At 42.2% G+C, this 26,452-nt stretch overlaps 1 protein-coding gene across 11 annotated transcripts in view; it reads left to right on the top strand.

The window, feature by feature from the left end:
* UNC80 (unc-80 subunit of NALCN channel complex) overlaps positions 1-26,452 on the top strand; it is a 318,404-nt gene that overhangs the window by 24,775 nt on the left and 267,177 nt on the right. For 8 of the 11 annotated variants that reach the window (XM_077448366.1, XM_077448364.1, XM_077448363.1 and 5 more), the window contains exons 6-16: positions 2,026-2,099; positions 2,309-2,460; positions 2,549-2,810; positions 4,660-4,791; positions 6,025-6,241; positions 8,164-8,304; positions 8,399-8,667; positions 10,404-10,790; positions 16,148-16,279; positions 18,075-18,222; positions 19,707-19,855. In XM_077448366.1, coding sequence (XP_077304492.1) covers positions 2,026-2,099; positions 2,309-2,460; positions 2,549-2,810; positions 4,660-4,791; positions 6,025-6,241; positions 8,164-8,304; positions 8,399-8,667; positions 10,404-10,790; positions 16,148-16,279; positions 18,075-18,222; positions 19,707-19,855 — 2,063 coding nt within the window. The remainder of the gene's footprint in view (positions 1-2,025; positions 2,100-2,308; positions 2,461-2,548; positions 2,811-4,659; positions 4,792-6,024; positions 6,242-8,163; positions 8,305-8,398; positions 8,668-10,403; positions 10,791-16,147; positions 16,280-18,074; positions 18,223-19,706; positions 19,856-26,452) is intronic. The other 3 variants (XM_077448370.1, XM_077448371.1, XM_077448372.1) reach the window with 2 other exon arrangements.

Below are 26,452 nucleotides of genomic sequence, written 5' to 3'. Positions count from 1 at the left end.
AAGATGGAAGCCCTCTCAGCAGTGACAGTGTTTCGCTGGAGGGCTTCATTTTAAGGTAAGGCTCTCATAATGTGCTAATATGCAATGTATACTAGCACATTATGACATTGCCTTGCAGGGGGATTTTTTTCTCTTCAACTGTGGTTTACTACCACTTTAAGGGTCCTTTCACACGGGACGGATCCGTGATAATCCACCCCGTGAACATCCGCTTGCTCAACGGGGATCGCTCCGTCGATCCCCACTGAGCAGGAAGATGACAGGTCTGTCTCTGCACACTGTGCAGGGACAGACCTGTCAGAGCAGCACTCTCCCCTATGGACTCTGCGGTCCGTCGTCACCCGATCCGATCCGCAGACGCATGGAAAAGTAGGTTCTTCCTCCATCACGCTTTTTCGTATTGGAGCAGGTCAGATGTCAGCGGACATGTACCGATGACATCCGACGCTCCATAGAGGTCTATGGAGCATCCGTTCAGGTCCGCCTAAATAACTGACAGGCGGACCTGAATGGATCGTTCGTGTGAAAGAGGCCTAACTGAAAATGATCTATACTATAGCTTAAGTTCAAGTAAACCTGTCATAAAGTTGTTCAGTTAAAACTGAACATATGATGGAAAAATGCATACATTGGGGTTATCTTCAACAAAAGTCAAAAATAATAAGTAGATCAATAAATACACGAAAGTGAAGTTAAAATCGAATTATAATTTTTTTGTATGGGTCAAGCTTGGCACAACCTGATTCACTCCCATTATTAGTCAATTAGGCCACCCAATATAGGATGGGAGTGGGGAATGCAAAGCTCTTTTTTTTTTTTTTTTTACAATAAAGTTGATATTTGCAAAAACTTTGGCTACTGATAACTCTGGTAGAACTGATTTTGGCACTAAAGGTTTGCTTTATACCTAAAAGGTAAAACATATTTTCCTTGTGTTCAAAAGAACCATCCCACATTAAACTGCTGGTGATCATTAAATCAGACAATGTTGGAGCATGCACGGTGATGGGTGTCTGAGTGTCCAACCACCAGGCACCAGTGATGTCACATGGGAAGAAACAAGTCACCTACTTCCCATACTCTTAAATGCTAGGTATTTATTTATCTTTTCTCCCAGCAGAAGAGAACCTGTTGTTTTTTCCCTGCGTGGGCAAATCAAAAATTTACTTTAATGTCAGTCAGTTATCATGTTATTTGTCATGCAATTAGCTATTCATACCCCTCTACAAGCTCATTAATATGTACTGTATATCTGATAACATGATGGCTATGCAATCTGTAACTGTCGAATGTTGGAGAGATTTCCCCTCAATTTCTGTCCTGTTTCCACAAGAGGAGAATGTTGCAATGTACCGCACAAATGCAGAGTGGTAGGGAAAAAGTCTTCAACACAGTGTCCAGGTCTTGCTGAAGACCAGCAGGGGGTGTGTACAGGTGTACACAGAGTTTTTAATGACAGGCTTGGGCATAGCTCAGGGCACCCAAGACAGGTGTGCTCTGTTCAGAAGACAGTACTGCATGCTGGAGACAGGAGGTTCCTTGTTAAGGTAGCTGGGAGAGACGATTCAGCTAAGCAAGTCTGGAGGACTGAGAAAGTCAAGACGTCTAAGAGAGTCCAGAGGACTTGTGGGCATCTAGAAGCTTTAGAGGACTAAGAAAGCCTGGGGTGTCAGAAGATTTCCTATCGAGAGGCCAGGGCATGGGTTTTGTGCAGCAGAGAGCTATGACTAAGAAGACTAATAGAACCTGGAGAGCTGAGAGAGCCTAAAAAACTGGATGAGCTGTGACAGGGGTACATGAACACCGAGATACTGTGTGAGACCATTTAAGGGACCAGCCAGTAGCCAAGGTTTAAGGCCTAAGCAGTGACTCTGCCAGGTGTCTTGGTATTATTTTCACTGGTAAATATTTAAAAAAGTATTCAATGGTGGATTGTCTATGTGTGTTTTCTATAAGAACAGTAAAAGTAGAACTAATACATCTGACATATATTGTCATTAAACTGTTTAAACATCTATATTTTAGCAAAACGAAGTTCACCATGCAACAGTCAGAACCAAATTGTGGATTCACCAAAGCAGGATGCAGGATACAAACAGGTACAGCACAATGAGTACAGTTTTGCCCATAATTCATTATGACCATCTACCAAGCAGGTAAATAAATCTAGAGGTGAGAAAATAATTAGGTTCTTCCAATTATTATTAAAATTATAGAAAGGTAATTTACCCATGCTGAATATGCAGTTGTTTTTACATAATATACTATATTATTCATTTAGCAGTATATAATATATTCTTTATTATAGCAGGGATTTGAGGTTGTGTCTGAAGTAGCTCAGCCTGACTCCATATCACCCAGTCCACGGCCGACTGCATCCAGCTGTCAGAGGGCCAACTCTTTTGATGGCTGTGCCACCTCTCACATGTCACAGGAGAGAGGACCTCCTCCACTTCCAAGGTACTACAATAATTGTTAACTTTCACACACAATTAATTAATTATGGAATATTTATAGCAACTTTTCTTGTTTTTCTGTTCATTTTCAGACCATCTCTGGTGATTCCACCATGCCAAAAATCCCGTTACGCCACATACTTTGATGTGGCAGTACTAAGATGTCTGCTCCAACCCTACTGGTCAGAGGAGGGGACACAGTGGTCACTCATGTATTACCTTTATCGGCTCAAACACATGCTGGAGGAGAAACCAGAGAAGTCACCTGACCCTGAGGAGCCCCCAGTTCCACGTCCTCGCAGTAGCTCCATGGTGGCAGCTGCTCCTTCTCTTGTCAACACCCATAAAACCCAGGTAGGAATTCACCCAGATAAAGGGTTATAAAATAAAAAAAAATTATATTTAAATATTATATACATGCGTAGGAATTAAAACACACCATTCAATAAGACTTCCTCTACCAGCCCTTTACTGCCTATTTCTCCTAACTAGATATATTTCATAACAAACAATAAAAAACCACTTGGGTTATCACAAGATGGGCTCCAGAATTAAACTTGTGATTTTAATCTGAATTAATTAATTTAATGTTGGGAAAAATAGGAATTATGTCAAAAATTGAAATTTGGAAAATTCCAACAGAGGCAAAACCAGTCTGGTTTGTTCCCTCATTCTGCCCAGGTCACACTCTGTTTGTTGCAGTGCCTCTGTTATGTCGTGTCATAGCGAAGGCTATGAAAGGTTTACCATGTACTTCTGGAAATTATATATAGGAAAGATCTAGTGATATTAACTCAGTATTCAGTATATTCACGGCCAGAGTTACATCTCTGGAGCCTATAGGGAGAGAATTCTGAAGCGCCACCCCCCCATTCCTCCACCACATGAGACTAATTTTCTTTTTCTTGCTAAAATATTTTTATATAAATATTTTTTTATGTGTAAAGGGGAATGCTGCTGACTGATGTAAAGGGGAACTCTGATCTAAGGGGGCTCTAGTCACTAGAGCTCCCCATTACACAAGAGTCCTCAGAGTTCTCCTTTATAGTGTAAGGGGGACCTCTGTAGACCCTGATCTAAAGGGAACTCTTATGTAACGGGACCACTGGGGACCATGATGTAAAGAGGAACTCTGATGTAAGGTGGTCTCTGGTCACCAAAGCCCCCCACCTTACATCACAGTCAACAGCGTTCCCCCTTACATCAGGGTCCTCAGTGTTCCCTATTGCATCAGAATTCCCCTTTACATCAGAGTCTGAAGAGGTCCTCATTCCATGTGGGGCGCTAGTGTGAAAGGGGCCTAATTCATCATGGGCAACAACCAGGGCATTGCATTGGGGCAAGGCACACACGCATTGCTGTGTATCTCTTTTACTGACTACCTTTTCTGAGAATTTTCTGTAGACTTGATGAATGGAGGATGGATGAATGATCTCTCAGTCAGTGTACTCCTGTATCTTCACTTCACACTGACAGCTGCCTCTGCCCACTGCACTGATGATGTGATGTCTGCCATATGCCACCTTCTAACCTCCCCCTTATTCCCTCTCAGCCCGAGCCCACCCTTCCCTCAGCACTTCACTGAAAGAGGCAGGCAGTGAAGAAGCAGCTGTGAGTGACATCACTCTGCCAGCAGGGAATGTGAGCTGGAACTATCATTTTATCAGCAAACATGGCACCAGCAGCTTGTGTAAATCTGCCTGTGAGCCGATTTAGGAAAAAAGTCCTTCCATGCTACAGGTCCTGGGCCCTTGTAAATACATTAAAGGGGCCATTCAGACCATCTGCGAGCCGCCAGAACTGGGAGCTGGAGCATAACCAGGGCTTTATATTCTTTTTACAGAGAATAAGTGCAGGAACCCCCCCCCCCCCCCCCGAGGAAATTCACCGCCCCCAATCCCACCTTGCCTGGGGAAAGAGAAGTAAAGTGTTGCCAAATAATGGGAGTGGTCAGGCCAGAGGAAGGAGTGGTATAAAAAACGTTTGACTTCTGTGTTAAGTGACGAGCTGGAGAGGATAGGGCTGCCGGAGGTGGTGAAATGGCCTTGAGCACAACTAAACTGCCTGAAGCTGGTTGTTCCCCCGCCCACTGTGGAGAGAGAAAGAGAGAGGTACAGAATTCTCTTTCTATCCAGATGGGTGCCCATCTATGAAGGGCATCTGTAGGCACATACTTTTGAAATTCTTACCTCTTTTTTTTTAGGATATGACCAAATGTAATGAAGAAGACAGATCCTTGAGTACAGAGCCATATGCCAAAGTATCTCTGACTAATCTCCGAAGACCAGCAATACCAGATCTGTCCTCTGATCTTGGGATTAACATCTTCAAGAAGGTAAGATATTGAGTTTTACAAACTCTAGGAGGTGCAGACCAGTTAATGAGAAAGTATAGCATATAATGTGTAAAATGCCTTAAATTCTACACCACAGACCAGCTAATTTGTGAACTCAAAGTATTGCATGTTTCCAGCTCTGTACGGTTTAGTTTCAGACAAAAAATTTAAAACTTTTGCCTGTTAGGTGTGACAAATGGCGCTTCACCTAAACTGGGCACTTGATATTTGGCTATTTGATCTCTTCTGTGGCAAAAATGTAGTGTCTTGTATTGATGGTTGTGTCCCTGTTAGGGAGATTACCCCTCATGTCCTGTCAGTACAGGAAAAGATGATCTTTCCAATGGGCACACAGACAAAAGCAAAAACAAATTTTAATTAGTGTTAGAAAAATTATACAATTGTTTTTTTTATTGTTGTGTATGCAGGTGGCAGCCTCTCACCCATTTATTTTACAGGCTTTACAGGGACAGGAAATAAAGGAAAATCTCCCCTATGGAATTGCGGCCAGAAACTTTAGCTATGTCCTCACTCCATTCAATTTACTAAAAACTATTTTCAGCTGGAACAGCAGTATGTTAGCACGGCCAGGGGAATCTAAGGCCGCGTACACACGGGCGGATTGTCTGCCCAACTAAGTTCGTCAGACAATCCGACAGACAGTCCGTTCAAAATTTGAATGAATGGACTTGACCACACACGATGAGCAGACAGTCCGCTGAAAGCGTGCGTGATGACGTGTACAGCACGTACGACGGGACTAGAAAAACGACGTCCTATACACTGCAATGCAACCTTCGGCCGTGTAAATCCTTTCTGAGCATGCGCCATACTTAGTCCGTCCAACTTGCCTACACACGAGCGGACTGTCCGCTGAAACCAAGTTTGGACGGAAAAAAACAAGTTTGAACGGACAAAATTACGGAAATTCCGTAAGACTTTGTTCGTCAGACAGTCCGCTGAAGCCCACACACGAGCGGATTGTCCGCTGAAACACGGTTCAGCGGACTAAGTTGGACAGACAATCCGCCCGTGTGTACGCGGCCTAAGAAACAAGAGCCCCCATTAGTCATTATTAAAACATAAAAGTTGCTTGCAGTTTTCCTTGCTAAGTGAAGAATTCTCTTTAATATCTTTTTTTCTTTAGCAGACTGGAGATAAGTGTATATTAAGGATTTTTAAGTAGTAATATATATGAAATTAATCTTGAAACTCAGTTATGCACTTTTGCAGTTTAAGAGCCGAAAAGAAGATAGAGAACGTAAAGGATCCATACCATACCACCATCAAGGGAAGAAGCGACAGCGCAGAATGGGGGTGCCGTTCCTACTTCATGAGGATCACTTGGATGTATCCCCGACCCGCAGTACGTTTTCCTTTGGGAGTTTTTCTGGTATTGGAGAGGACAGGCGCACTATTGAGAAAGGGGGCTGGCAAACCACAATATTAGGTGAGTTTGGTTGCTCAAGGCTCTGCATATTAGTTGTGAGTGGGCAGCCATTTGTAAAGTGTAGGCTGGAAATAACTGCATATTTTTCACAGCCCCCACTTTTTACTACCTATCAGGCAGTAAGCGGAGAAAAGTGCTAGCTATACTGGAGAAGACTGTAAATAATTTTTTGTAGTTTTGAAATGGGGTGGGATTATCAGAACAAAATTCCTATACACACTGATTATAAAGGTACCAGATAGTATTCAGGAAAGGTTATGACAAAACATAGTTCCTCTTTCATCTAAAATAAGGTTCTAGCAAGATATCTTTATACATATATAGAGCGAGGAAGAGAGAGATATTTTGGGCAAGACAAAAGTAGCCTGCACAAGGGATTTGTATTCAAAAGTTTAAAATAGCTTTTATATTGCTTCCATTTATATAGTGCAACGAGTGAAATCCAAACCTCCATTGATCCTTTGTCAAGCTTGGAGCAAAATGTAGAATATAGATATGTGGCAAGGTTAATCTGATTAGGTGTTTGCTCTGTTTTCCTACTATATACGGGTGACAATTGACACTGAAATGCTATGATCTTGCTTTTATGCAGGGCTTTTTTTTCTCAGAGAATAGGTGCAGGAACTCCTCCCTTCTGAGTCAATTCTTTTCTCTGCCCCTACCCATCTCTGAACACTGCCAAGTATCATTTTGTGGTGTTAAGTAATTTGTATGGAATTTGTTAATGACAACAAGAAAAGCAGTACAATGCATCTCCTGCAGCCAGCAACAATAGACCCCCAGCAACAAAAGATCCCCCAGCAGCAACAACAGATCTTACAGCAGCCACAATCAAACCCCTCCCTCAACAGTAGATCCCTTCCAGTAATAATTGACGCCCCCAGCAACATAAGACCACCCAGCAACAATAGATCCCCTACCAGCAACAACAGACCTCCCCAGCAACAATAGACCAACATGCAAAAATAGACCCCCTCCAGCAATAATATATCTCCCAGCAGCCAGCATCAATAGACCCTCCTGCACACCCCAGCACCCCTTGCCATTACAAACAGTACATCCAGTGCTGAAGGTGCCGGAACATGTTCCGGCTGAAAAAAAGCCCTGCTTTTATGGATTATTTTTTTAGATGGGAGGAAGTAGTTGTCTCTAGATTTCAGGATGTGATTGTTAAATGAAAGGATTTAGATGGGGTAGAGTTAAGCATTTTTTCGTCTAAGTCAAGCGTTTTAGTCTTATGGGATAAACCTAGTTTCTAACTGAGTTTTACCCAGGAGGGGCCTGTCCATTATAGGGGGCACGGGCGCTGTCCCCCCTATCCATGCATCCGGCCCCCATGCAGGAAGCCGGATGCATGAATTTCAATAGGGTGCTTTTTTATGAAGCATGTGATTAGAGCCAGAGGCTCTAATGGGCTTTAAAAAAGAGTGGGCTCGGGGCGCAGAGCACTGTAAACCAAGCTCACCCAGTTGTGTGGCAATAGCAAATGAATATTCGCCATTTTCACACTAATTGTGCTTCTGGCCAATCAGGAAGGAAGTTTCCGACCCATTTGGGACCCGTTTCCAGATTGTCTGAAAGGAGAAGTGTTCCGATTGGCTGCCGAGGAGGAGGGAGGAGACGGAAGCCGCCTTGATGTCTACGGAAGAGAACAAGGGGAGGTGTTGCAGGTTACCCGGCCAACGGAGGAGGGGGTAGGGGGGAGGGGGGTTCACTGTTTGCCGTCCCTCCATCTCCCAAAAGGTTTTACCGCTACTAATTCAGCTAATATTTCTGCTAGTTAGTTGCTTATCTTATTAAGGTGCTGATCGTGCATTTTCTGAGAATATTATTCATGTATTCTACACAGTAATTACAAGATTGCTATGTTTGAATGTTGAATATATTTTGCTAATAGTTGTACAATGTTAATATTGCTCAAGGTAAATTCACCAGACGTGGGAGCTCTGAGACAGCTACAGAGATGGAAAGTTTGAGTGCAAGACATTCCCACTCCCATCATACATTGCTAAGTGACATTCCAGACCATTCTAATAGTCATGGAGAGAACACCAATAAAGAGGGTACGTACAATGTGAAGGGTGGTCATGTATGCTGTGTATGATACATCATGTGATAGATATAGTAAGATAACATAGGCATACTGACTTATTGCAGTGAGATCTCAGATTTCTACCATAACCGTAGCCACATTCAACACCACGCTGGCCTCTTTCAATGTCGGCTATGCTGACTTCTTCACCGAGCATATGAGAAAGCTCTGCAATCAAGTACCTATCCCTGAGATTCCACATGAACCTCTTGCCTGCGCCAATCTGCCCCGTAGTCTTACCGATTCCTGCATAAACTACAGCAGCCTTGAAGACACAGATCACATAGATGGTACCAACAACTTTGTCCACAAGAACGGAATGCTGGATCTAGCAGTAAGTAAACAGAGTATTTACATTTTAACAATATCAGTAGAACAAACATATTAATGGAAACTATAATTGTTTTAAGTCAATGTATATTATTTTGTTTAAAAAAACATGAACTGCCTGTTTTTGCACTGAGCTTTCATAGACTTGTATGGAACCATGCCCATAAAAGTTATAGCTGCCTCCTGGGACAGCCCCATACAACTCTATGAGGGCTTTGTGTGCTGACACAGTCAGCACCAAAGAAAAAGTCTACCCAAGTAGAAGTGAACATTGCACAGCTCTAATACAGGGGTAAATTGGAAGGTGAAGTGGTACTGTTAGTGCAGGTTAGTTCAGGAGGGGTAAATTAAAGGACAACTGTATTTTAATATTTAACTCTTCAAAGATGCAGGTAGGAATGGGAAGGAAGGGAGATAAGCCACTCCTCTGACTCATGGGGTGGGAGTAAAATTATATACCCCAAATCTATGTATATGTGTCCACTCGAGCTGTCAAGCTCTGTAAACAACCAGATTTTTTTTTAATCAAAACAAGGATAGCTTGGAAAACTAGCCTAGAGCTCTATTGACTGGCATTTTATCCCCCTGGTGTTGATAAGTCTCCTCATAACTGGGTAAGTATGATACGAGAAAAAAATAGCCGATTTTGTATGATACATTTGGAGCCTTTCCTGCTTTGCTGCTGCATGAGCTGTACTTTCAGTCACAATAATGTACTGGCAGTACTGGGCAGAGTAACATCGTTTGTGGGGATTTTAAACACTAGATAGCTGCTATGCCGAAAATGTGGTTGTTATAGTTATCAGTGATTTTAGGAACATTTCAATTTAAAACACTAGCCTGCTTTTTTAATTGCAACTAGTAGATTTTTTATGCACATTAGCAAACGTATATGCATACTAGACAATGTGCAATACATGCTGATATGTATTAGCCCTCAAGGTGATGACATTATTCCTGGGAACAAAGTCATCATCTTATTTTCTTCCCAACAGACTGCCATCATCTCTGTTCATGCATCCTTTAGGGGTAGGAATCCACATCCTGGACTGAGATTCTTGCTCAGAGATGAAACAGCTATCCCAATACCAATACTTCGTCCTAATGCACAATAGTCTTTAGGTCCCAAGTACCCAACCTGCGTTGTTGCATGCCACCCATTGGTACCAATTTTGCAGCCCTTATGTACCAGCAGTCAGTAATTTGTGTTTTCTCTGCCCAGGTGCTTAATCAGATCTGAAAAGCAAGAATGTGATAGCACTCATTTCTAAAGTGATCTTTAGCAGTCTCATGTAACTTGTACCCAAACTCTGACTGACTTTCTTTTGTAGCAGATTCCCAGTCTCCAGTCATTCCTGTAGAATGTCATTAGTTTCTGACCATCTGCTGTGGTTTGTCTATAAGCTCTGACATTCTGCTGTAGCATTACATAAACTGAACCTTGCGTGTGACCACATGAGCAAGTCAGAGGGCAAATATTGTATACGGCCTTTAATATTTAATAAGTCAACCACCATTGTTTTGTGTTCTTGGCTGTGTGCACATAAGGCACAGTTATTTCATTAAAGCACATGGACTGATTTATATTGGTAAAGGTGCATAACATATTATACTATTGCTGTAGGTTATAGATCAATAAATTGTTGATGCATACCTGCTGCTGCTGGGGTTTTATTTAATGTAATAAACCATGTAAAAACTTCCCAACATACTGCATATAATATTTTCTTTCCACCCTAGGTTGTTCTTAAAGCAGTTTACCTTGTTTTGAATCATGATATCAGCTCTCGTATCTGTGATGTAGCCCTAAATATTGTAGACTGCCTGCTGCAGCTTGGGGTAGTCCCGTGTGTGGAAAAAAAGAGAAAGAAGAGTGAAAACAAGGAGAATGAATCAACTACTGTTTCAGGATCTGCCTCAGTTGCTGCAGAGAAGAGACAAAGTGACGGAAACTTTCAGATAAAAGCGGCGGCCCGTGGATCTAGCTGTGGTTTTGGGGTTCCATCAGCTGGCAGTGGTGGAGCAAGTAGTGGAGGAGGAGGAGGTAGTGGTAGTGGAGGAGGTGGTGGCGGTGATGATGGAAGTGGTGATCAATATTTTGAAAAGAATGAGAAAGGTACAGAAAAGGTAATTATCAGGCACAAAAACTCTTGTGTTTGTGGAAATGGAATGTCATACATTGTTGCTTTACAAAACTTGTTTATAGAAATCTCCTGTAGGTCATCTATATATATTGCAACATATTTAGTTATTTCTATTACAGAGCCTTACATGTTTCTGTTCTGTAGAAATTGGAATAGGCCATTTCCTTGCATTCGTGGAAATCTGTACCATGTTGGAAGTTCTTCCTTTACTGTAATAACATAATCAGGCACAATGTGGTGCCAAAAATAATTGCCAAAAATACCATGAGATAAAATATCGTACCAGGTTATCAATCATAGTGTTGTAGACTAAATATGTATATACCCAGATCAAGCAACATCAAGGGGATTAAACAAAGTTCTGTAGGCTGGGAAGGGAACAGATATACTGTATTGTGAGTGTGACTCTGGAATCAAAGATAACTTCTCAATGCAATGAAAAGATGATGAAGTTAAATAAATACATGCGGTAATAATCCAATGAGGCTGTAGTGATACGATCCAGAGGAGGAGTATGGGCTTGCAGATATTTACAATCCATCCTTCAATAGTGGATACTAGCACATAGCCCCACTCAAAACTCTCTCCAGCTTGAAGCAATGAATAACCAAATGAGGAACGATGTTTCTCACAACTCGAGGGTCACCATATGCAGCTTGAGGACTTATTATTGAGAGAAACATATATCTAGTCCCTGTGGTCTAGAGGAGGAGATGAGGTGTGTGTCATATATTGTAAATCAAATCCAAAAGGGTAACCATATACTTTCCCATAGCCTCACTCAAACTCCCTCACACAGGTAGTTTAATATTTCAAAAAGCATTCGTTGAATTCAAGTTCCTTGATACTGTAACCATCTGAGATTCAAAGGCATCTACTCCTTTAGATTGTCTCATAATGCCCTCAAAGCAGCCAAATTCAAGTAAAGACATGCAAAGTTAATTTATACTTATCAGCTCCCCATGAATGAATGAATGAATGAAATACTTGTATAGCGCACAATGCAAACTGAATCGCCTCTAGGCCCATGTTAATAGCTTGGAAAACAGGATCCATGGCAGGTGGAATGAGCCTGACCTGTTTCACCAACTCCAACCAGCTGCATCAAAGGCAATACATAAGTTAAACCATGTGCTGATACACCTTTAACCACTTGACCACTGGGCACTTAAACACCCTTAATAACCAGACCAATTTTCAGCTTTCGGTGCTCTCACATTTTGAATGACAATTACTCAGTCATGCAACACTGGACCTATATGAAATTTTTGTCCTTTTTTTCACACAAATGGAGCTTTCTTTTGGTGGTATTTAATCACCGCTGGGTTTTTTATTTTTTGTGCTATAAAAGAAAAAATACAGAAAATTCTGTAAAAAAATTAATTTTTCTTCATTTCTGTTATAAAATTTAGCAGATTAGTAATTTTTTCTTCATAAATTTTGGCCAAAATTTATACCACTACATATCTTTGGTAAAAATAAGTACAAATTGGTGGATATTATTTGGTCTTTGTGAAAGTTATAGAGTCCACAAGCTATGGTGCCAATATCTGAAAATTGATCACACCTGAAGTACTGACGGCCTATTTCAATTCTTGAGACCCTAACATGCCAGAAAAGTACAAATACCCCCCAAATGACCCCTTTTTGGAAAGAAGACATTCCAAGGTATTTAGTAAGAGGCATGATGAGTTTTTTGAAGTTGTCATTTTTTCCCACAATTCTTTGCAAAATCAAGATTTTTTTTACTTTTTTTTTTTTTTTCACAAAATTGTCATATTATCAGTTTATTTCTCACACAGCATATGCATACCACAAATTACACCCCAAAACACATTCTGCTATTACTCCCGTGTACGGCAATACCACATGTGTGAGACTTTTACACAGTGCGGCCACATACAGAGGCCCAACATGCAGGGAGCGCCATCAGGCGTTCTGGAGCACCCAGGACAATTCTGACATTTCTCTCCTACATGTAAAAATCATCATTTATTTGCTAGAAAATTACATCGAATCCCAAAACATTATATATGTTTTTTTAGCAAACACCCTGGAGAATACAATGGTGGTCGTTGCAACTTTTTATCTCGCACGGTATTTGCGCAGCAATTTTTCAAATGCTTTTTTTTGGAAAAAAAACTGTTTTGTGCTTAAAAAAAAAAAAAAACACAGTAAAGTTAGCCCAATTTTTGCATAATGTGAAAGATGAAGTTACACCGAGTAAATCGATACCTAACATGTCACTGTTCAAAATTGCACAGGCTCGTGGAATGGCGCCAAACGTCGCTACTTAAAAATCCCCATAGGCGACAATTTTTTTTTTTTTTTTACTGGTTATATGTTTTGAGTTACAGAGGAGGTCTAGGGCTAGAATTATTGCTCTCGCTCCAACGTACGCAGCGATACCTCACATGTGTGGTTTGAACACCGTTTTTATATGTGGGCGGGACTTACGTATGCGTTCGCTTCTGCATGCGAGCACATGGGGACAGGGGCGCTTTAAAAAAAAAAAAAAAATTTATTGTTCATTTTACTTTATTTATTTTAGTTTGACATTTTTTTCCCCAAAAATAAATTTTTTGATCACTTTTATTCCTATTACAAGGAATGTAAACATCCCTTGTAATAGGAATATGGCATGACAGGTCCTCTTTACAGTGAGATGTGGGGTCAATAAGACCCCGCATCTAACCTCTAAGCTGGGAAGCCTGAAAAAAAAAAAAAAAAAAGATTCTGGATTTGATAGTATTGGCGAGTCGGTAGAAGCACCGGAGGGCGGCGGGAGGGGGGGGGGTGTCTATGGCTGGGTATTGCAGGGTATCACCGACTATGGCTGGGTATGGCTGGGTATATCAGAGTATGGCTGGGTATCTCAGAGTATGGCGTTGCAGAGTATTGCGTTGCAGAGCATTGCAGGATATTGGAGGCAGTTGCAGAGCATTGCAGAGTGTTGCACGGTATTGGCGGGTGTTGCAGAGCATTGCAGAGTGTTGCAGGGTATTGGTGGGTGTTGCAGAGCATTGCAGAGCATTGCAGAGTGTTGCAGGGTATTGGCGGGTGTTGCAGAGCGTTGCAGGGTATTGCAGAGCGTTGCAGGGTATTGCAGGGTATTGCAGAGTATTGCAGGGTATTGCAGAGTATTGCAGGGTATTGCAGAGTATTGCAGGGTATTGCAGGGTATTGCAGAGTATTGCAGGGTATTGCAGGGTATTGCAGAGTAATGCAGGGTAATGCAGAGTAATGCAGAGTAATGCAGAGTAATGGCAGGGTATTGCAGAGTATTGCAGTGTAATGCAGACTATTGCAGAGTATTGCAGAGTATTGCAGGGTATTGCAGAGTAATGCAGAGTAATGCAGAGTAATGCAGGGTAATGCAGAGTAATGCAGAGTAATGCAGGGTAATGCAGAGTAATGCAGGGTAATGCAGAGTAATGCAGGGTATTGCAGGGTATTGCAGAGTAATGGCAGGGTATTGCAGAGTATTTGCAGGGAATTGAGGGGTTAATTTTCGGTGAGCAGCGATGTGGGCACTGCAGATGCAGCCCACATCGCTGCTGACACCGATCTCCTCCCCCTCCGCTGTTCCGATCGGTACAGAGAGGGGGAGGGAGGAACCGGCGTCATAACATGACGCCGGTTTGTTTACAAGTGATCACTCCGTCATTTGACGGAGCGATCACGTGGTAAACGGCCGCGACGAGCGGCCGTTTACCGTGATCCGTGATGCGGACCCGGCGGTCACGGATGCTCTCGAGTGCGCGCCCCAGGGGGCGCGCGAGAGCGGAATTCTGGGAGGACGTCATATGACGGCCTCCCACAGTTAAGAAACCGCCCTAAAGCCGTCATTCGGCTATAGGGCGGTTATTAAGTGGTTAAAATGGCTGCCAAGCGCCAGTCTGTACGTGATGACATCACGCTGTGCCTGTCAAAAATATTTCCACCCAGCATTCCTACCTGTGTACGTATATCACAAAAAGCAGGCTGCCCATTTGCCCTTTGTCTTTGCAACTTCTGGAAAAGGCTGTGAACCAGTGACAGGGACTCGGAGCTGAGATTCCTGGGAGAAAATTACTATAACCTGATGTCTGTTGCAGTAGTTACAAGAAAAAACATTTCAATTTTTTTGCAGAAGTTACAGAAATGTATACTTAGGTGCCATAAACATTACACTACAATATACAGTACATAATATCATTGCATAAATAAATATGATTTCCCAATAATTCTCACCTACTGGAAGGAAATTTCAACATGGCAAGGGATGGAACCTCTGTCAGGTTTTAATTAGCAGATTCTATCTTTGCTAGGAATATTTTTCTTCACTTACTGTCGAAAAAGGAAGTCATATAAAATTGCTCCAGTGAGGTCATTGACTGAAATTGTTTTATTAAAATAGTGAAGAATCACAACCTCTGTCCTATAATTATTATAATAAAGATAATTCTTTGGGATGTGTATAGCATCTTACAGTGTGCTGCTATAATTGGTAGTGAAGCGCAGGCTTCTTTTCTAAATATATATCATTATTACAATCTGGGATTGATTTAAAATCGGAGAGTGCAAAATCTGGTGCAGCTTTGCATAGAAACCAATCAGCTGCCAGGTTTTTTGTCAAAGCTTTGAACTATTCATTTATAAAATTAATTGAAAAAGCTGAAGCTGATTGGCTACCATGCACAGCTGCACCAGATTCTGAGTGCTCCAATTTTAGTAAATCAACCCTTCTGTGTCTGCTTGTCCAAGTGACATCCAGACCCCTTATTTCTTTCCCTGATCTCTCAGGGACAGAAAGTGAGGTGAAATCTCTCCAACAGGGTCATGGACAGTAGTTTTGGCTGTAGTGGTACTGTGAATATTGTAGCCACCCACTTACATATCCTGAGGCTGTGTGCAGGACAGCCTCAGCATGTAAACAGTGGTAAAGCTGTTTGAAGGATTATGGACCCTGTACACAACCAAGTACTCTTTGTTTACATACTTCTGTGAGAAGCTCTTCTACAGACAGTTCCAACATTGTAATTTATTAGTCTGGGGGTTAAGGGGGGGGGGGGGGGCAGAGCAGCAGGAGAGCAACCAGAAAGAACAGAATCCAACACACCCAAAAGTGTTTGTTTCGTCTAATTTTTCTCCTGCCTGTACTTCTACAGTATGTAGGTAAAGTTGTTGTGCAGAAGGGACAGTATGAAAAACATAAAAAAATAAAACACTGTGCTAAATAAAAATATGTTTGGCCATTAGCCTGGTGACAGGGTCTCTTTATGAATATCAGTTGTTTATTGAATAAGGCATCTTAAAAGACCCGCTAGCAAATGTTTGCTTTCTTCTCTGTTTTATCAGGATGAGGACATTTCAGTCACTACTCACAAGTTGGCACTCACAATGCTGATTAAATTGGTGAAATCATTGGGCTGTGCATATGGTTGTGGCGAGGGACATCGAGGGTTATCTGGAGATCGCCTTAGAAACCAGGTATAGTACAGAGTTGCTTTGCTAGAACATCTACTATAATCATGCCATATGCATGTCTTCTTTCTTATAGAGGAAGTCACTAAGCCCACCTAGTCACCTGCACCATGGGCCCTGCTGTTTCCTCACAAATACTATGATCAACCTCTGGCTCTAAACTCCATGCTTTAACTCATATCTTCAATCTCTCCCTCTCTACTGACATCCTCCCCAACCCTCTAAAACATGCACTAGTCACCCCCATACCTAAAAAGGTCTCACTGAAACCCACCAATCTTAACAACCTAAGACCCATCTCCTTACTCCCTTTTACCTCCAAACTCCCTGAACATCTAATTTTTTGAGCTGCCACCTCATTCAGAATAATCTTCTGGATCCCCTTCGATCTAGATTTCGCCCGCAATACTCCACAGAAACTGTAAAATAAACTCACAAACGATTTAGTAACAACTAAAACCAATGGTCACTATTCTGTACTCTTACTCTTGGACTTCACTGCCTTTGATACAGTTGGCCATCCCCTCCTTCTCAAAAAACTCCAACTTTCCTTGGTCTCCATGACTGTACTCTCCGTTAGTTTGATTCTTAGCTATCTGGCTGCACCTTCAGTGTCACTGACAACTCTACTTCCTATTGTCATTAGGGTCCCCAAGGTTCTGTCCTTGGTCAGCTGATAGCCTCCCATGGTTTCCATTGCCATTTCTATGCTAATGACACCCAAATCTATCTCTCTACGCCTCAGCTCACCACTTCAGCTTCCTCACATATCACTAATACTAACAGGCATAGCTAACTGGATGCCACACCACTTCCTCATGCTCAATCTATCCAAAACCAAGCTCATATTTCTTTCCCCACGTGCCCATTTTCCTAACTTCTCTGTCAAGATCAATGGCACAACTATCAGTCCATCCCTGCATGCCAGGGTGCTAGGTGTAACTCTGGATTCTGAACTGTCCTTTCAGACCCACATCAAGTCCCTGTCAAAATCATGCCGCCACAATTTCCACATCTCCAAAATATACCCCTTTTTAACCAATGACACTACAAAGCTTCTAATTCACTCCCTGGTTACCTCTCGACTTGACTACTGCAACACCCTCCTCAGTGGATTACCTTTATTTAGGCTATCCCCCCTTCAGTCCATTCTGAATGCTGCTGCCAGACTCATCCACCTTACCAACCAATAAAAGTACAAACAACTTACAAAGCCATCCACAACTCTGCCCCCAGCTATATTACTAGCCCGGTCTCAAACTATCAACCAAACCACTCTTTTCTGTCTTCCCAAGACCTCCTAATCTCTAGCTCCCTTGTCACCTCCTCCCGTGTTCGCCTCCAGGACTTCTACCAAGATTCTCCCATCTTTTGGAACTCCCTACCACAAACTGTCTTCTAATCTATCCATCTTTAGACAATCTCTGAAAATGCTTCTCTTTAAAGAAGCCTATCTTGCTTCCAATACACTGTGTTTTTACTTTCTCCATCAGCTCATCTCCCACAGTTATTACCTTTTGTATCACTTGACCCTCCCTCTTAGATTGTAAGCTCTAACCAGCAGGGCCCTCTGATTCTTCTTGTAACAAATTGTATTGTAACTGTAATGTCTGTCTTCACTTTTTAAAGAGCTGCACAAACTGTTGGCGCTATATAAATCCTGTATAATAATATTGTATATGTTATTTTGCTTTGATGCATCATAAAAGTGATGACATAGTACAACAGATGATAATTGCATTCTGTATATTTTACCTTCACCTAGAAGTAAAAAGTGTATAATTTTTTCTTACACCTGCAGGCTCAAAGCTGTCTTACCAAACTATATAAATTGGACAAAGTCCAGTTTCGGCAAACAATGAAAGACTATGTAAACAAAGACTCATTAAATAATGTAGTGGACTTTCTTCACGCTCTTTTGGGATTCTGCATGGAGCCTGTTACTGATAGTAAGTGTTTAAATAGATTAATTAGGAAAGTAACAGTGTGTACATTCGTCATAATGTACATAAAGTATAAATCTAATTCTTTGAGCTACAGTGACTATTAAACGTGAATATTTAGATTAAAATGTGTTCTATTGTAAATTATTATTTGTGTGACTTTATACATTAAGATTATTTAAAAGTGGATTGCTGATAATATAACATTTAAGCACTTCTTCTCTGTGACTTTATGTAATCCACCTAAAGCCCAACCAGAAACAAAACATCTTAGTTATTTTCGGTCAGAATTGGAAAGGCTCTTAACTCTCTAAGCCAGGAAGTTGAAAGGGAAATCTGGAACCAATACATTATTAAAAACGCATGTTTTTAGTAGAGTGTGAAAGCGTTCATTGTTTCATAATGTCACTGAAACTGGAAGTTCTCCCTAGTAGGGACTTCGAAAACAATAAAAACCAGACAGAAGTTCTAACTCTTGGCCACTTTTTAAATAATCTTGCATTTATTTATTTTTTAAAAGATTTTAATCACTATATGGGAATGTAATTATATGCAAGATAGGGCCTAAAGGTTCTACCTCTTGACCACTTACATTTATTTTCTTTTATGACTGTACTCACTTAATTGGAATGTAATTATATATATGCAAGATGAGGCCTTAATGGTTTGAGATTGAGACCTGAAGAATTTGAAGCCCAAATCAACACCTCAAACTGTTTTCTCAAAATATTTGTAAATTCTTTGGTCCAGGCCACCTTCTTCCATTACTCCGTGGTCCAATTCTGATGTTCACATGCCCATAACCTGCATTAGACTATGAAATGCTTGAATATATCCAACAGTTATATAAGAAGCATCCATGCCCAGTGAGACACAGACAACCCTTACTTTGTATCTGAAAGGATGTTATTATTATTGAATATTATTTTTTTTTATTCAAGTAGGCCTACCAACACATCCACTCCTTCATATCTATCTCTTCATCCCAATGCACACTCACAAAACAACTGCTTAATTGCAAGAAATTTCTGTATGGACAGCAGACACTGGCCAGTCTTGACTTCTTAAATAGTCCAGTCTTGATAAAAGTGGGTTCAACAACTGAAATCTCTTGACCTTTCCAGTGATGCAAGAAATACTATGGGGCAGTGGTGGCCTGCTCATTAGGGATGCAGGGGCGCCGCCCCCTAATCTATGTGTCCCCGGCCCTAATTGCCAGATGCATAGATTTCAATGTGGGTTTTTTTGTTTGAAGCACGTGATTAGAGCCCACCCACTTGAGTTACTAATATTGAGTAATACTGATATTGTAGACATGTTAAATCATGGCAACTGAAAATGCAAGTAAACTTGTACTCACAATACCCATGTTTCTACGAAGGTCATTATTAACACAAAACTAAAATTCATGTCTGTTATAGCCTCTTTCTCTTAATGTCTCTATTAATAAAGTTGAAAGAATTTTTAAAATGGTTTATGTGTTTTCTCAGACAGAGCTGGTTTTGGGAATAATTTTGCCACAATGGACAACAAGTCTACAGCTCAGGGTGTGGAAGGTATCATTGTGAGTTCAATGTTTAAGTCTCTAATCACACGCTGTGCTTCTACAACACATGAACTGCATAGCCCTGAGAATCTGGTAAGATCATTAATAAACAGTAAGGTTAATATGAATTTTTGATTTTTTGAATAACAATGATAAGAGCTAAGGAGTATGGAAAATAATTTAAAAGAAATGTTGTTGCTGTGTGACAATACTTCTTTGCTTGCTGAATGTATTAAAGGGAACCTGTCCCCAGACTGTGCACACTAATATATCTACATATTCTAAGCATTTTAAAATATGCCCTTTTCACCTCTTTATCTGTAGGCATTGTGGAAATTCATCTTTAAAATGCACAACAGAGAAACAGAAATGTTAGTTTTTCATATTACTTTCTACCAAAGCAGAATATTGGCAGCACATCAGCCTTAAAATGTACAGGTATCAGAAACCAACTGAAACTGAAATTTTGAGTATTTGTTGTTATCTTTGAGGATGAATGAATTAATTCACATTACAAGCAGCTAGGAATGTTAGAAAGGGCTTGTTTTAAAGCTCTTTCATCATTGCCTGTTAGGAAAATGTGAAAAATGTAATGTATTAGGGACACAGGTCCAATTTAACATGACTTTTTCTCAATACAGTCCATCTAAGGTTATAAAGATTAACGTTGCTGTTTTCCTCATTGTTCCCCTATATACATTGGTGGGATACTGCCCCTTTTAACTTTTGTAATTTTTAGGGTTGAATATATTTTTATTATATGCCAGGTAACATGAAATAACAAACATGAAAACAGGTAACCACAATATGTATGCCACCATTAACTTCAAAATAGGCACATTGGTAAGAACAAGAAAAAAAAAGGGAATACGGGGGGGGGGGGGAGGCGGTAAATAAAATAAAAAGGGGGGGTACAGGGGAGTAAGGAGGGTAAGGGTGGGGCAGGGAAGGGGATGAGGGAGCTAAAGTGTCCCTTCCTTAGTGCCAAGTGCATAAGAGTGCAATTGCGGACGACTTTCGTGACTAGGAACATTTCTTCACATGGCTATAAACATACAACTCTCTGCGCAGTGTCATAATTGCTCTGTCATATATAGGGGGGGGGGGGGGTAGCCAGAGTATCCATACAGGGGGGTAAGGGAGAACATAAAAATGAGAAAACAGAAACAGAAAAAAAAGAAAAAAAAAGAGGGGGGATGGGGGGGGGGGAAGCACAGCAAATACATTTACCGGGGGGGTTATGCGTAGGATATTCTCAGTTGTTGGTATAAAATCCACTGTAAAGGTCGGGCTTAGGGGCAGATTCAAGTAAATCCCACCTCCAAATGTCTCTTGTGGTCACCCCAGCGACGCCAACCTCCACTCATAAGTGGCGGTAGGCCTGCCTGCTAGATCCTAAGATTATTAAGAAACAGTTCTGACTGGGAATGGTGACGCCAAAGGGACCACAACAGGGTAAACTTATCATAAATGTCTTCCGCCTTCGCTTGCAATTCCTCCATGAGCATTATGTCATTAAGGATATCCACCCACCTGGAAATAGGGGGAATGGAGTCCTTCTTCCAGTATAGGGAAATGACATGGCGGGAGGAAGAATCTTAAAAGACCCCGTCTCTGAGATTGGATCGTTCCTGGGAGGATGGATAGGAGAGCAAACAAAGGCGAAGGAGGCAACGAAGTCTGATACACATCATTATATATTCCAAAAATCTTATCCCAAAATGGACGAACCTTAACACAATCCCACCATATATGGATGTAGGATCCTTGCTCTCCGTGACATCGCCAACACATATTTGTGGTTAATGGGAACATCCTGTGCGCCGAGACCGGAACCCTGTACCATCTCAATAATAATTTGTAGTTCTTCTCCTGTGTAAACCCGGACCTAGATGAATGAATGAATGAATGAAATACTTATATAGCGCACAATGCGAACTGAATCGCCTCTAGGCGCTGTGGCGAGCTTTGATCATCTGCTAAAAGAGGAAGGTCTTGAGTTTTTTCCTAAAAGCCAGGTGATTTTCTTCCAGGCGGATGTTGATTGGTAGAGCATTCCATAGCCGAGGCCCTTGGACAGCGAATCTCCGATCACCCTTGGATTTATACCGGGCTTTGGGCACGAGGAGGAGGTTTTTGTTGGCTGATCGAAGACTGCGGTTTGGTGTGTAATGATTTATTTTCTCCATTAGGTATTGCGGAGCTTCTCTATGCACGCATTTGTGGGTGAGGCAAAGGGTCTTGAACGTGATCCGATTTTTTACGGTTAGCCAATGTAAGCTCCTCAGTGAAGGAGAAATGGATTCCCAGGGTTTTTTTCCTGTTATCAGCCTACCACTGCTTTGTCATTCTTTGGGATAAAAGGGATGAGTCTGCGAAGCATGCGCAGCAGATGGTGAGATCGACTGACTACAGATCCTATTTGCGCATCCATTGACATTTGTGCGTCTAAAATAACCCCGAGACTCTTCGCTTTGGTCTTTGGGGAGATAGTCTGCCCAAAGACGGTTGGTGGAGACCAGGAGGTTTTGGTTGCAGGCTTATGATTTTGGTGTAAGATAAGAAGCTCTGTCTTTGATTGGTTCAGCTGGAGGGAGTTGGTGGTCATCCAGTCCTCTATTGATTTGAGGCAGTTTTCAAGTTGTTGTTGGTGATCTTTTTTTCCATTGATCCGGAAATAAAGTTGCGTGTCGTCAGCGTAAGAGTGGAAGCAGAGATCTGAGCATCTGATGATTTGAAGGAGTGGGCGAATGTAAATGTTGAAGAGAACGGGTGACAACAGAGAGCCTTGAGGGACTCCGCAGGTGACTGCCCGAGTTTCGGAGAGGAATTTTCCTAGTTTCACTGTCTGTGACCGATTGCCTAGGAAGGACGCAAAACAATGAAGATCTATGTCTTGGACTCCGGCTACTTCTGTGAGGCGGACGAGTAGAGTATTGTGATCTACTGTATCAAACGCTGCACTTAGGTCTAGCAGTACGAGGAGACACGGCTCTCCATCATCTGCTGCTTCGAGGGCGTCATCCCAAATCTTGAGGAGAGCTCTTTCTGTTCCATGACCCGGGCGGAAGCCTGATTGCAGCGGGTCCAGGAGTTTGTGAATATCCAGGTGAAGTTGTAGCTGATGTACTACAGCTTTCTCCATGATCTTAGAAATGGTGTTGAGGCTTGTAATCGGCCTACGGTTGTTTGGATCCTGAGGGTCCAGGTTTGGTTTCTTGAGTAGAGGTTTGACGATGCCTTGTTTGAGGATGCTGGGAACAATCCCTTCGTGGAATGATCGGTTTATGAGGTGGGTTATGGTTGGAGCCACGATGTCGGAGCATTCTTTCAGTAGTTTTGTGGGGATGATGTCAATAGGTGAGGTACTGTCACGCAGTTTATTAATGATGTTTTTTGCGGTTTCTACGGTAATTGGGGATAGTGAAAATTTTGGCGGTTGCGGTATGTTGGTGCGGACATCCTCTTTATGTATTTGCTGGCTGAGGTTGGATGTTTTCTTCTGACAAATTGTTTCCCTGATGGTTTTGACTTTATCGATGAAAAAATCCGACAGTTTGTCACAGTAATCCTGGGATTCGCTTTCTGGGGGTTCTAGGCACACCGGATTCATTGATTGATTAACCAGTTTAAACAGTTCCCGTGGTTGGTTTGTGGCCGTTGAGATTGTATATGTAGATGATTTATGTGTGAGTGTAAACAAGATAGTACACTGTGTCGGGGAGATCTCCATATTCAGATCTCTAGACCATTTACTTGTGTATGTGGGAAAAGTGTCATGTAAGTGGGTTTGGATATCTTTGTATATTAATGATAAGGTGTGTCTAGGTGTTTGAGAAAGACTGCAGAGGTCCTCAAATGGCGTGAGTGGTCTGTGAGCCCTCCCTGATAGGTGGAGACTTCTGCAAAGTTGGTTTAGCCAGATTGTGGTCAGCCAGTCCGTCGTGATAGCAGTCTGCGTGTCTGTGGGGGGTGGAAATGTTCAGTAGTGGGATGGACAAATTGATTAGCTATTGGCCAGTTTTCACGTGTGTATGTCCCACAGTGTTCCTTGGCAGAGAGAGCAGGTAGGGCCAAGTTGTCAAATAATGGAGAGAGAGGGCTGGGATCGGTGGACAAGGCATAAAGATTAGCCTTATTGTACCACAACGTGAGGGCCGCCTTCGTTAGAAGGGAGATCCCTTGCATTGTGCGAAACTTGGTGTTATATCCCCATAGAAGGGCTGGTAGATCTACTTTTGCCATATCCTGTTCAATTAAGGTGGAGGGTTTAGTAAGTGGCCTCTGGAACCATTCCAGAAGCCGGGAAAATAGCGCTGAGGAGTGGTATATTTGGAAGTCCGAGAGACCAATACCTCCCTTATGTTTGGGGGCACATAAAACTTTATGTTTAAGTCTAGGAGGACGGTGTTGCCACAGGAATTTGCCTACCATAGAGCGCAATGCGAGGAAAAATGTCTTTGGGAGGAGGATGGGAAGCGTTTGAAACAGGTATAATGTCTTTGGAAGTATATCCATTTTAATAACATTCATTCTCCCCCACCAGGAGAGCTTGAGGTTATGCCAATTTTCAAGGGAACGTCTGATAGTGGTTAGTAGTGGGCTAAAATTTAGTGAGTACACGTCTTGTATCTCAGTGGGGATCTCCGTCCCAAGGTATTTAACCGAGCGCAGTTGCCATTTAAAGGAGAATTGCTTTTGAATGAAGTCCAGGTCTTTCGGCTGTAATGATATCTTTAGAGCTTCTGTTTTGTTTAGGTTCAATTTGAAGTTGCTATGTGCTCCGAAACGGTCAAGCTCCTCCAGGATGGCTGGAAGACTAATTCGGGGTTGGGTGGCATAGAGGAGTAGATCGTCCGCGTAGAGTGATAGCTTACGGGGAGCTGAGGGAGTGATGATCCCGTGAATAGAGTTATTGTTACGAATGGCTTAAGCTAAATGTTCAACAGTAATTGCGAACAAAAGTGGCGATAGTGGGCAACCCTGCCTGGTGCCGTTCTTGATTCCGAAAGCTGCAGACGATTCCCCATTAGCTAAGACCCTCGCAGACGGGCTTGTATACAGAGCCATGATTTTAGAGAGCATTCGTGAGCCCAAGCCTATTTGTTGCAGAGAGGCCTGGAGAAACGTCCAGTTCACCCTATCAAATGCCTTTTCGGCATCACAAGCTAGAAGGCAGGTTGAGATGTTGTGGAGTTTGGCATACGCAATAAGGTGGAGGGTTTTAGTGGTATTATCTCTGGCCTCCTGGCCTGGGATAAAGCCCACTTGGTCGCTATGAATAATGGAGGGGAGCAGGGGAGCGAGTCATGTTGCTAAAATTTTGGAGTAAAGCTTTAGATCGACGTTCAGTAGGGATATGGGCCTATAGTTCCCACAATGTGCATGATCTTTCCCCGGTTTAGGTATTACAACTATCTGGGCTTGGAGAGTTTGTAGTGATAGGGGATGTGTGTCGTCTATTTCCTCAAATGCCTTGGCCATAATCGGGGCGAGTTGATGTGCGAATTTTTTGTAGAATTGAGGGGAGTAGCCGTCAGGGCCTGGGCTTTTACCATTCTTCAGACTTTTAATCGTCGTGAGGAAGTCAGATGTGGTTAGAGGTTGTTCCAAGTCATCCCTGTCATTCGAGGAGATGGTAGGTAAGGCTGTGTCTTGAATGTAGCGATGAAGATCAGATAAGGAAGCAGGGCTGGTGAGGGGAGGTTGTAAAGGGAGGAATAAAAGTCCCGGAATTCCGAGACAATCTCAGAATTCTTAAACTTTTTCTGTTGGGAAGAGGATATAATGTGAGGAATGTTTTGTCTTTGTTGTCTAGGATGTATAACTCGTGCGAGGTGTTTTCCGCACTTGTTAGCTTGAGAGTAGTGGGTATGTCTGCCTTTGTTGCATGCATTCAGTGATCTTGCCATAAAAATCTGAAGCAGGTCCCGTCTCACGTTAGAGAGTTCCGTCAGGGTCCGTATATATCTAATGTTCGTTTATGTGAGGCCTCTAGGGAAGCTATCTGCAAGAAAAGTCGGCGTATATCCTCAGTACGTGTTTTTTTCAATCTAGAGCCGTGTTGTATAAAAATACCTCGAATAACGCATTTCAAGGCCTCCCATTTGGTCATGTTACTAGTCTCGTCGTGGGCATGGCCACTGGTGAAGTCTGTGATGGCTTTGGACACCTCTGCAACGCATACCGTGTCATTCAGTAAGTTGTTGTTCAGCCTCCATGTACCACGGCGAGGGTATCGAGGGAGTTTCCCAAGAGTTAAGTGTATTGGGGCATGATCTGACCACAGCTTCATCCCATTCTCACACTGAGGGTCTAAGTCTAGAAGGTTTTGGCTGAGGAGGATGTAGTCTATCCTACTGTAGGATTTATGTGCAGGGGAGTAGTAGGTATAGTCCCTATCAGAAGGGTGTAGCAGTCTCCAAGTGTCCACCAGGGACAAGTCTGTCAGGGCGGCCCTTATTTTGGTCAGTGAGGTAGGTGATATGTTGGACTTACCGGTAGAGGAGTCCAGTCTCGGCACGAGGGGGACATTCAAGTCGCCTCCTAGAATCAGGCTAGGAGTCCCGAAGGATTTTAGGCGAGCGGTCACGGAGCAAAGGAATTGAAGTTGGTTCTGGTTCGGGAGATAAACATTGGCAACAGTTAATACAGTTTGTAAATATTGCAATTTCAAAAATAAAAACCTTC

This window comes from Lithobates pipiens, unplaced genomic scaffold (assembly GCF_037356315.1).
Source record: "Lithobates pipiens isolate NorthernLeopardFrog02 unplaced genomic scaffold, aLitPip1_a1.2 Scaffold_22, whole genome shotgun sequence".
Classification (NCBI taxonomy): domain Eukaryota; kingdom Metazoa; phylum Chordata; class Amphibia; order Anura; family Ranidae; genus Lithobates; species Lithobates pipiens.
The sequence above is the reverse complement of the archived record's forward strand: the minus strand, read 5'-3'. Positions and strand labels throughout refer to the sequence as shown.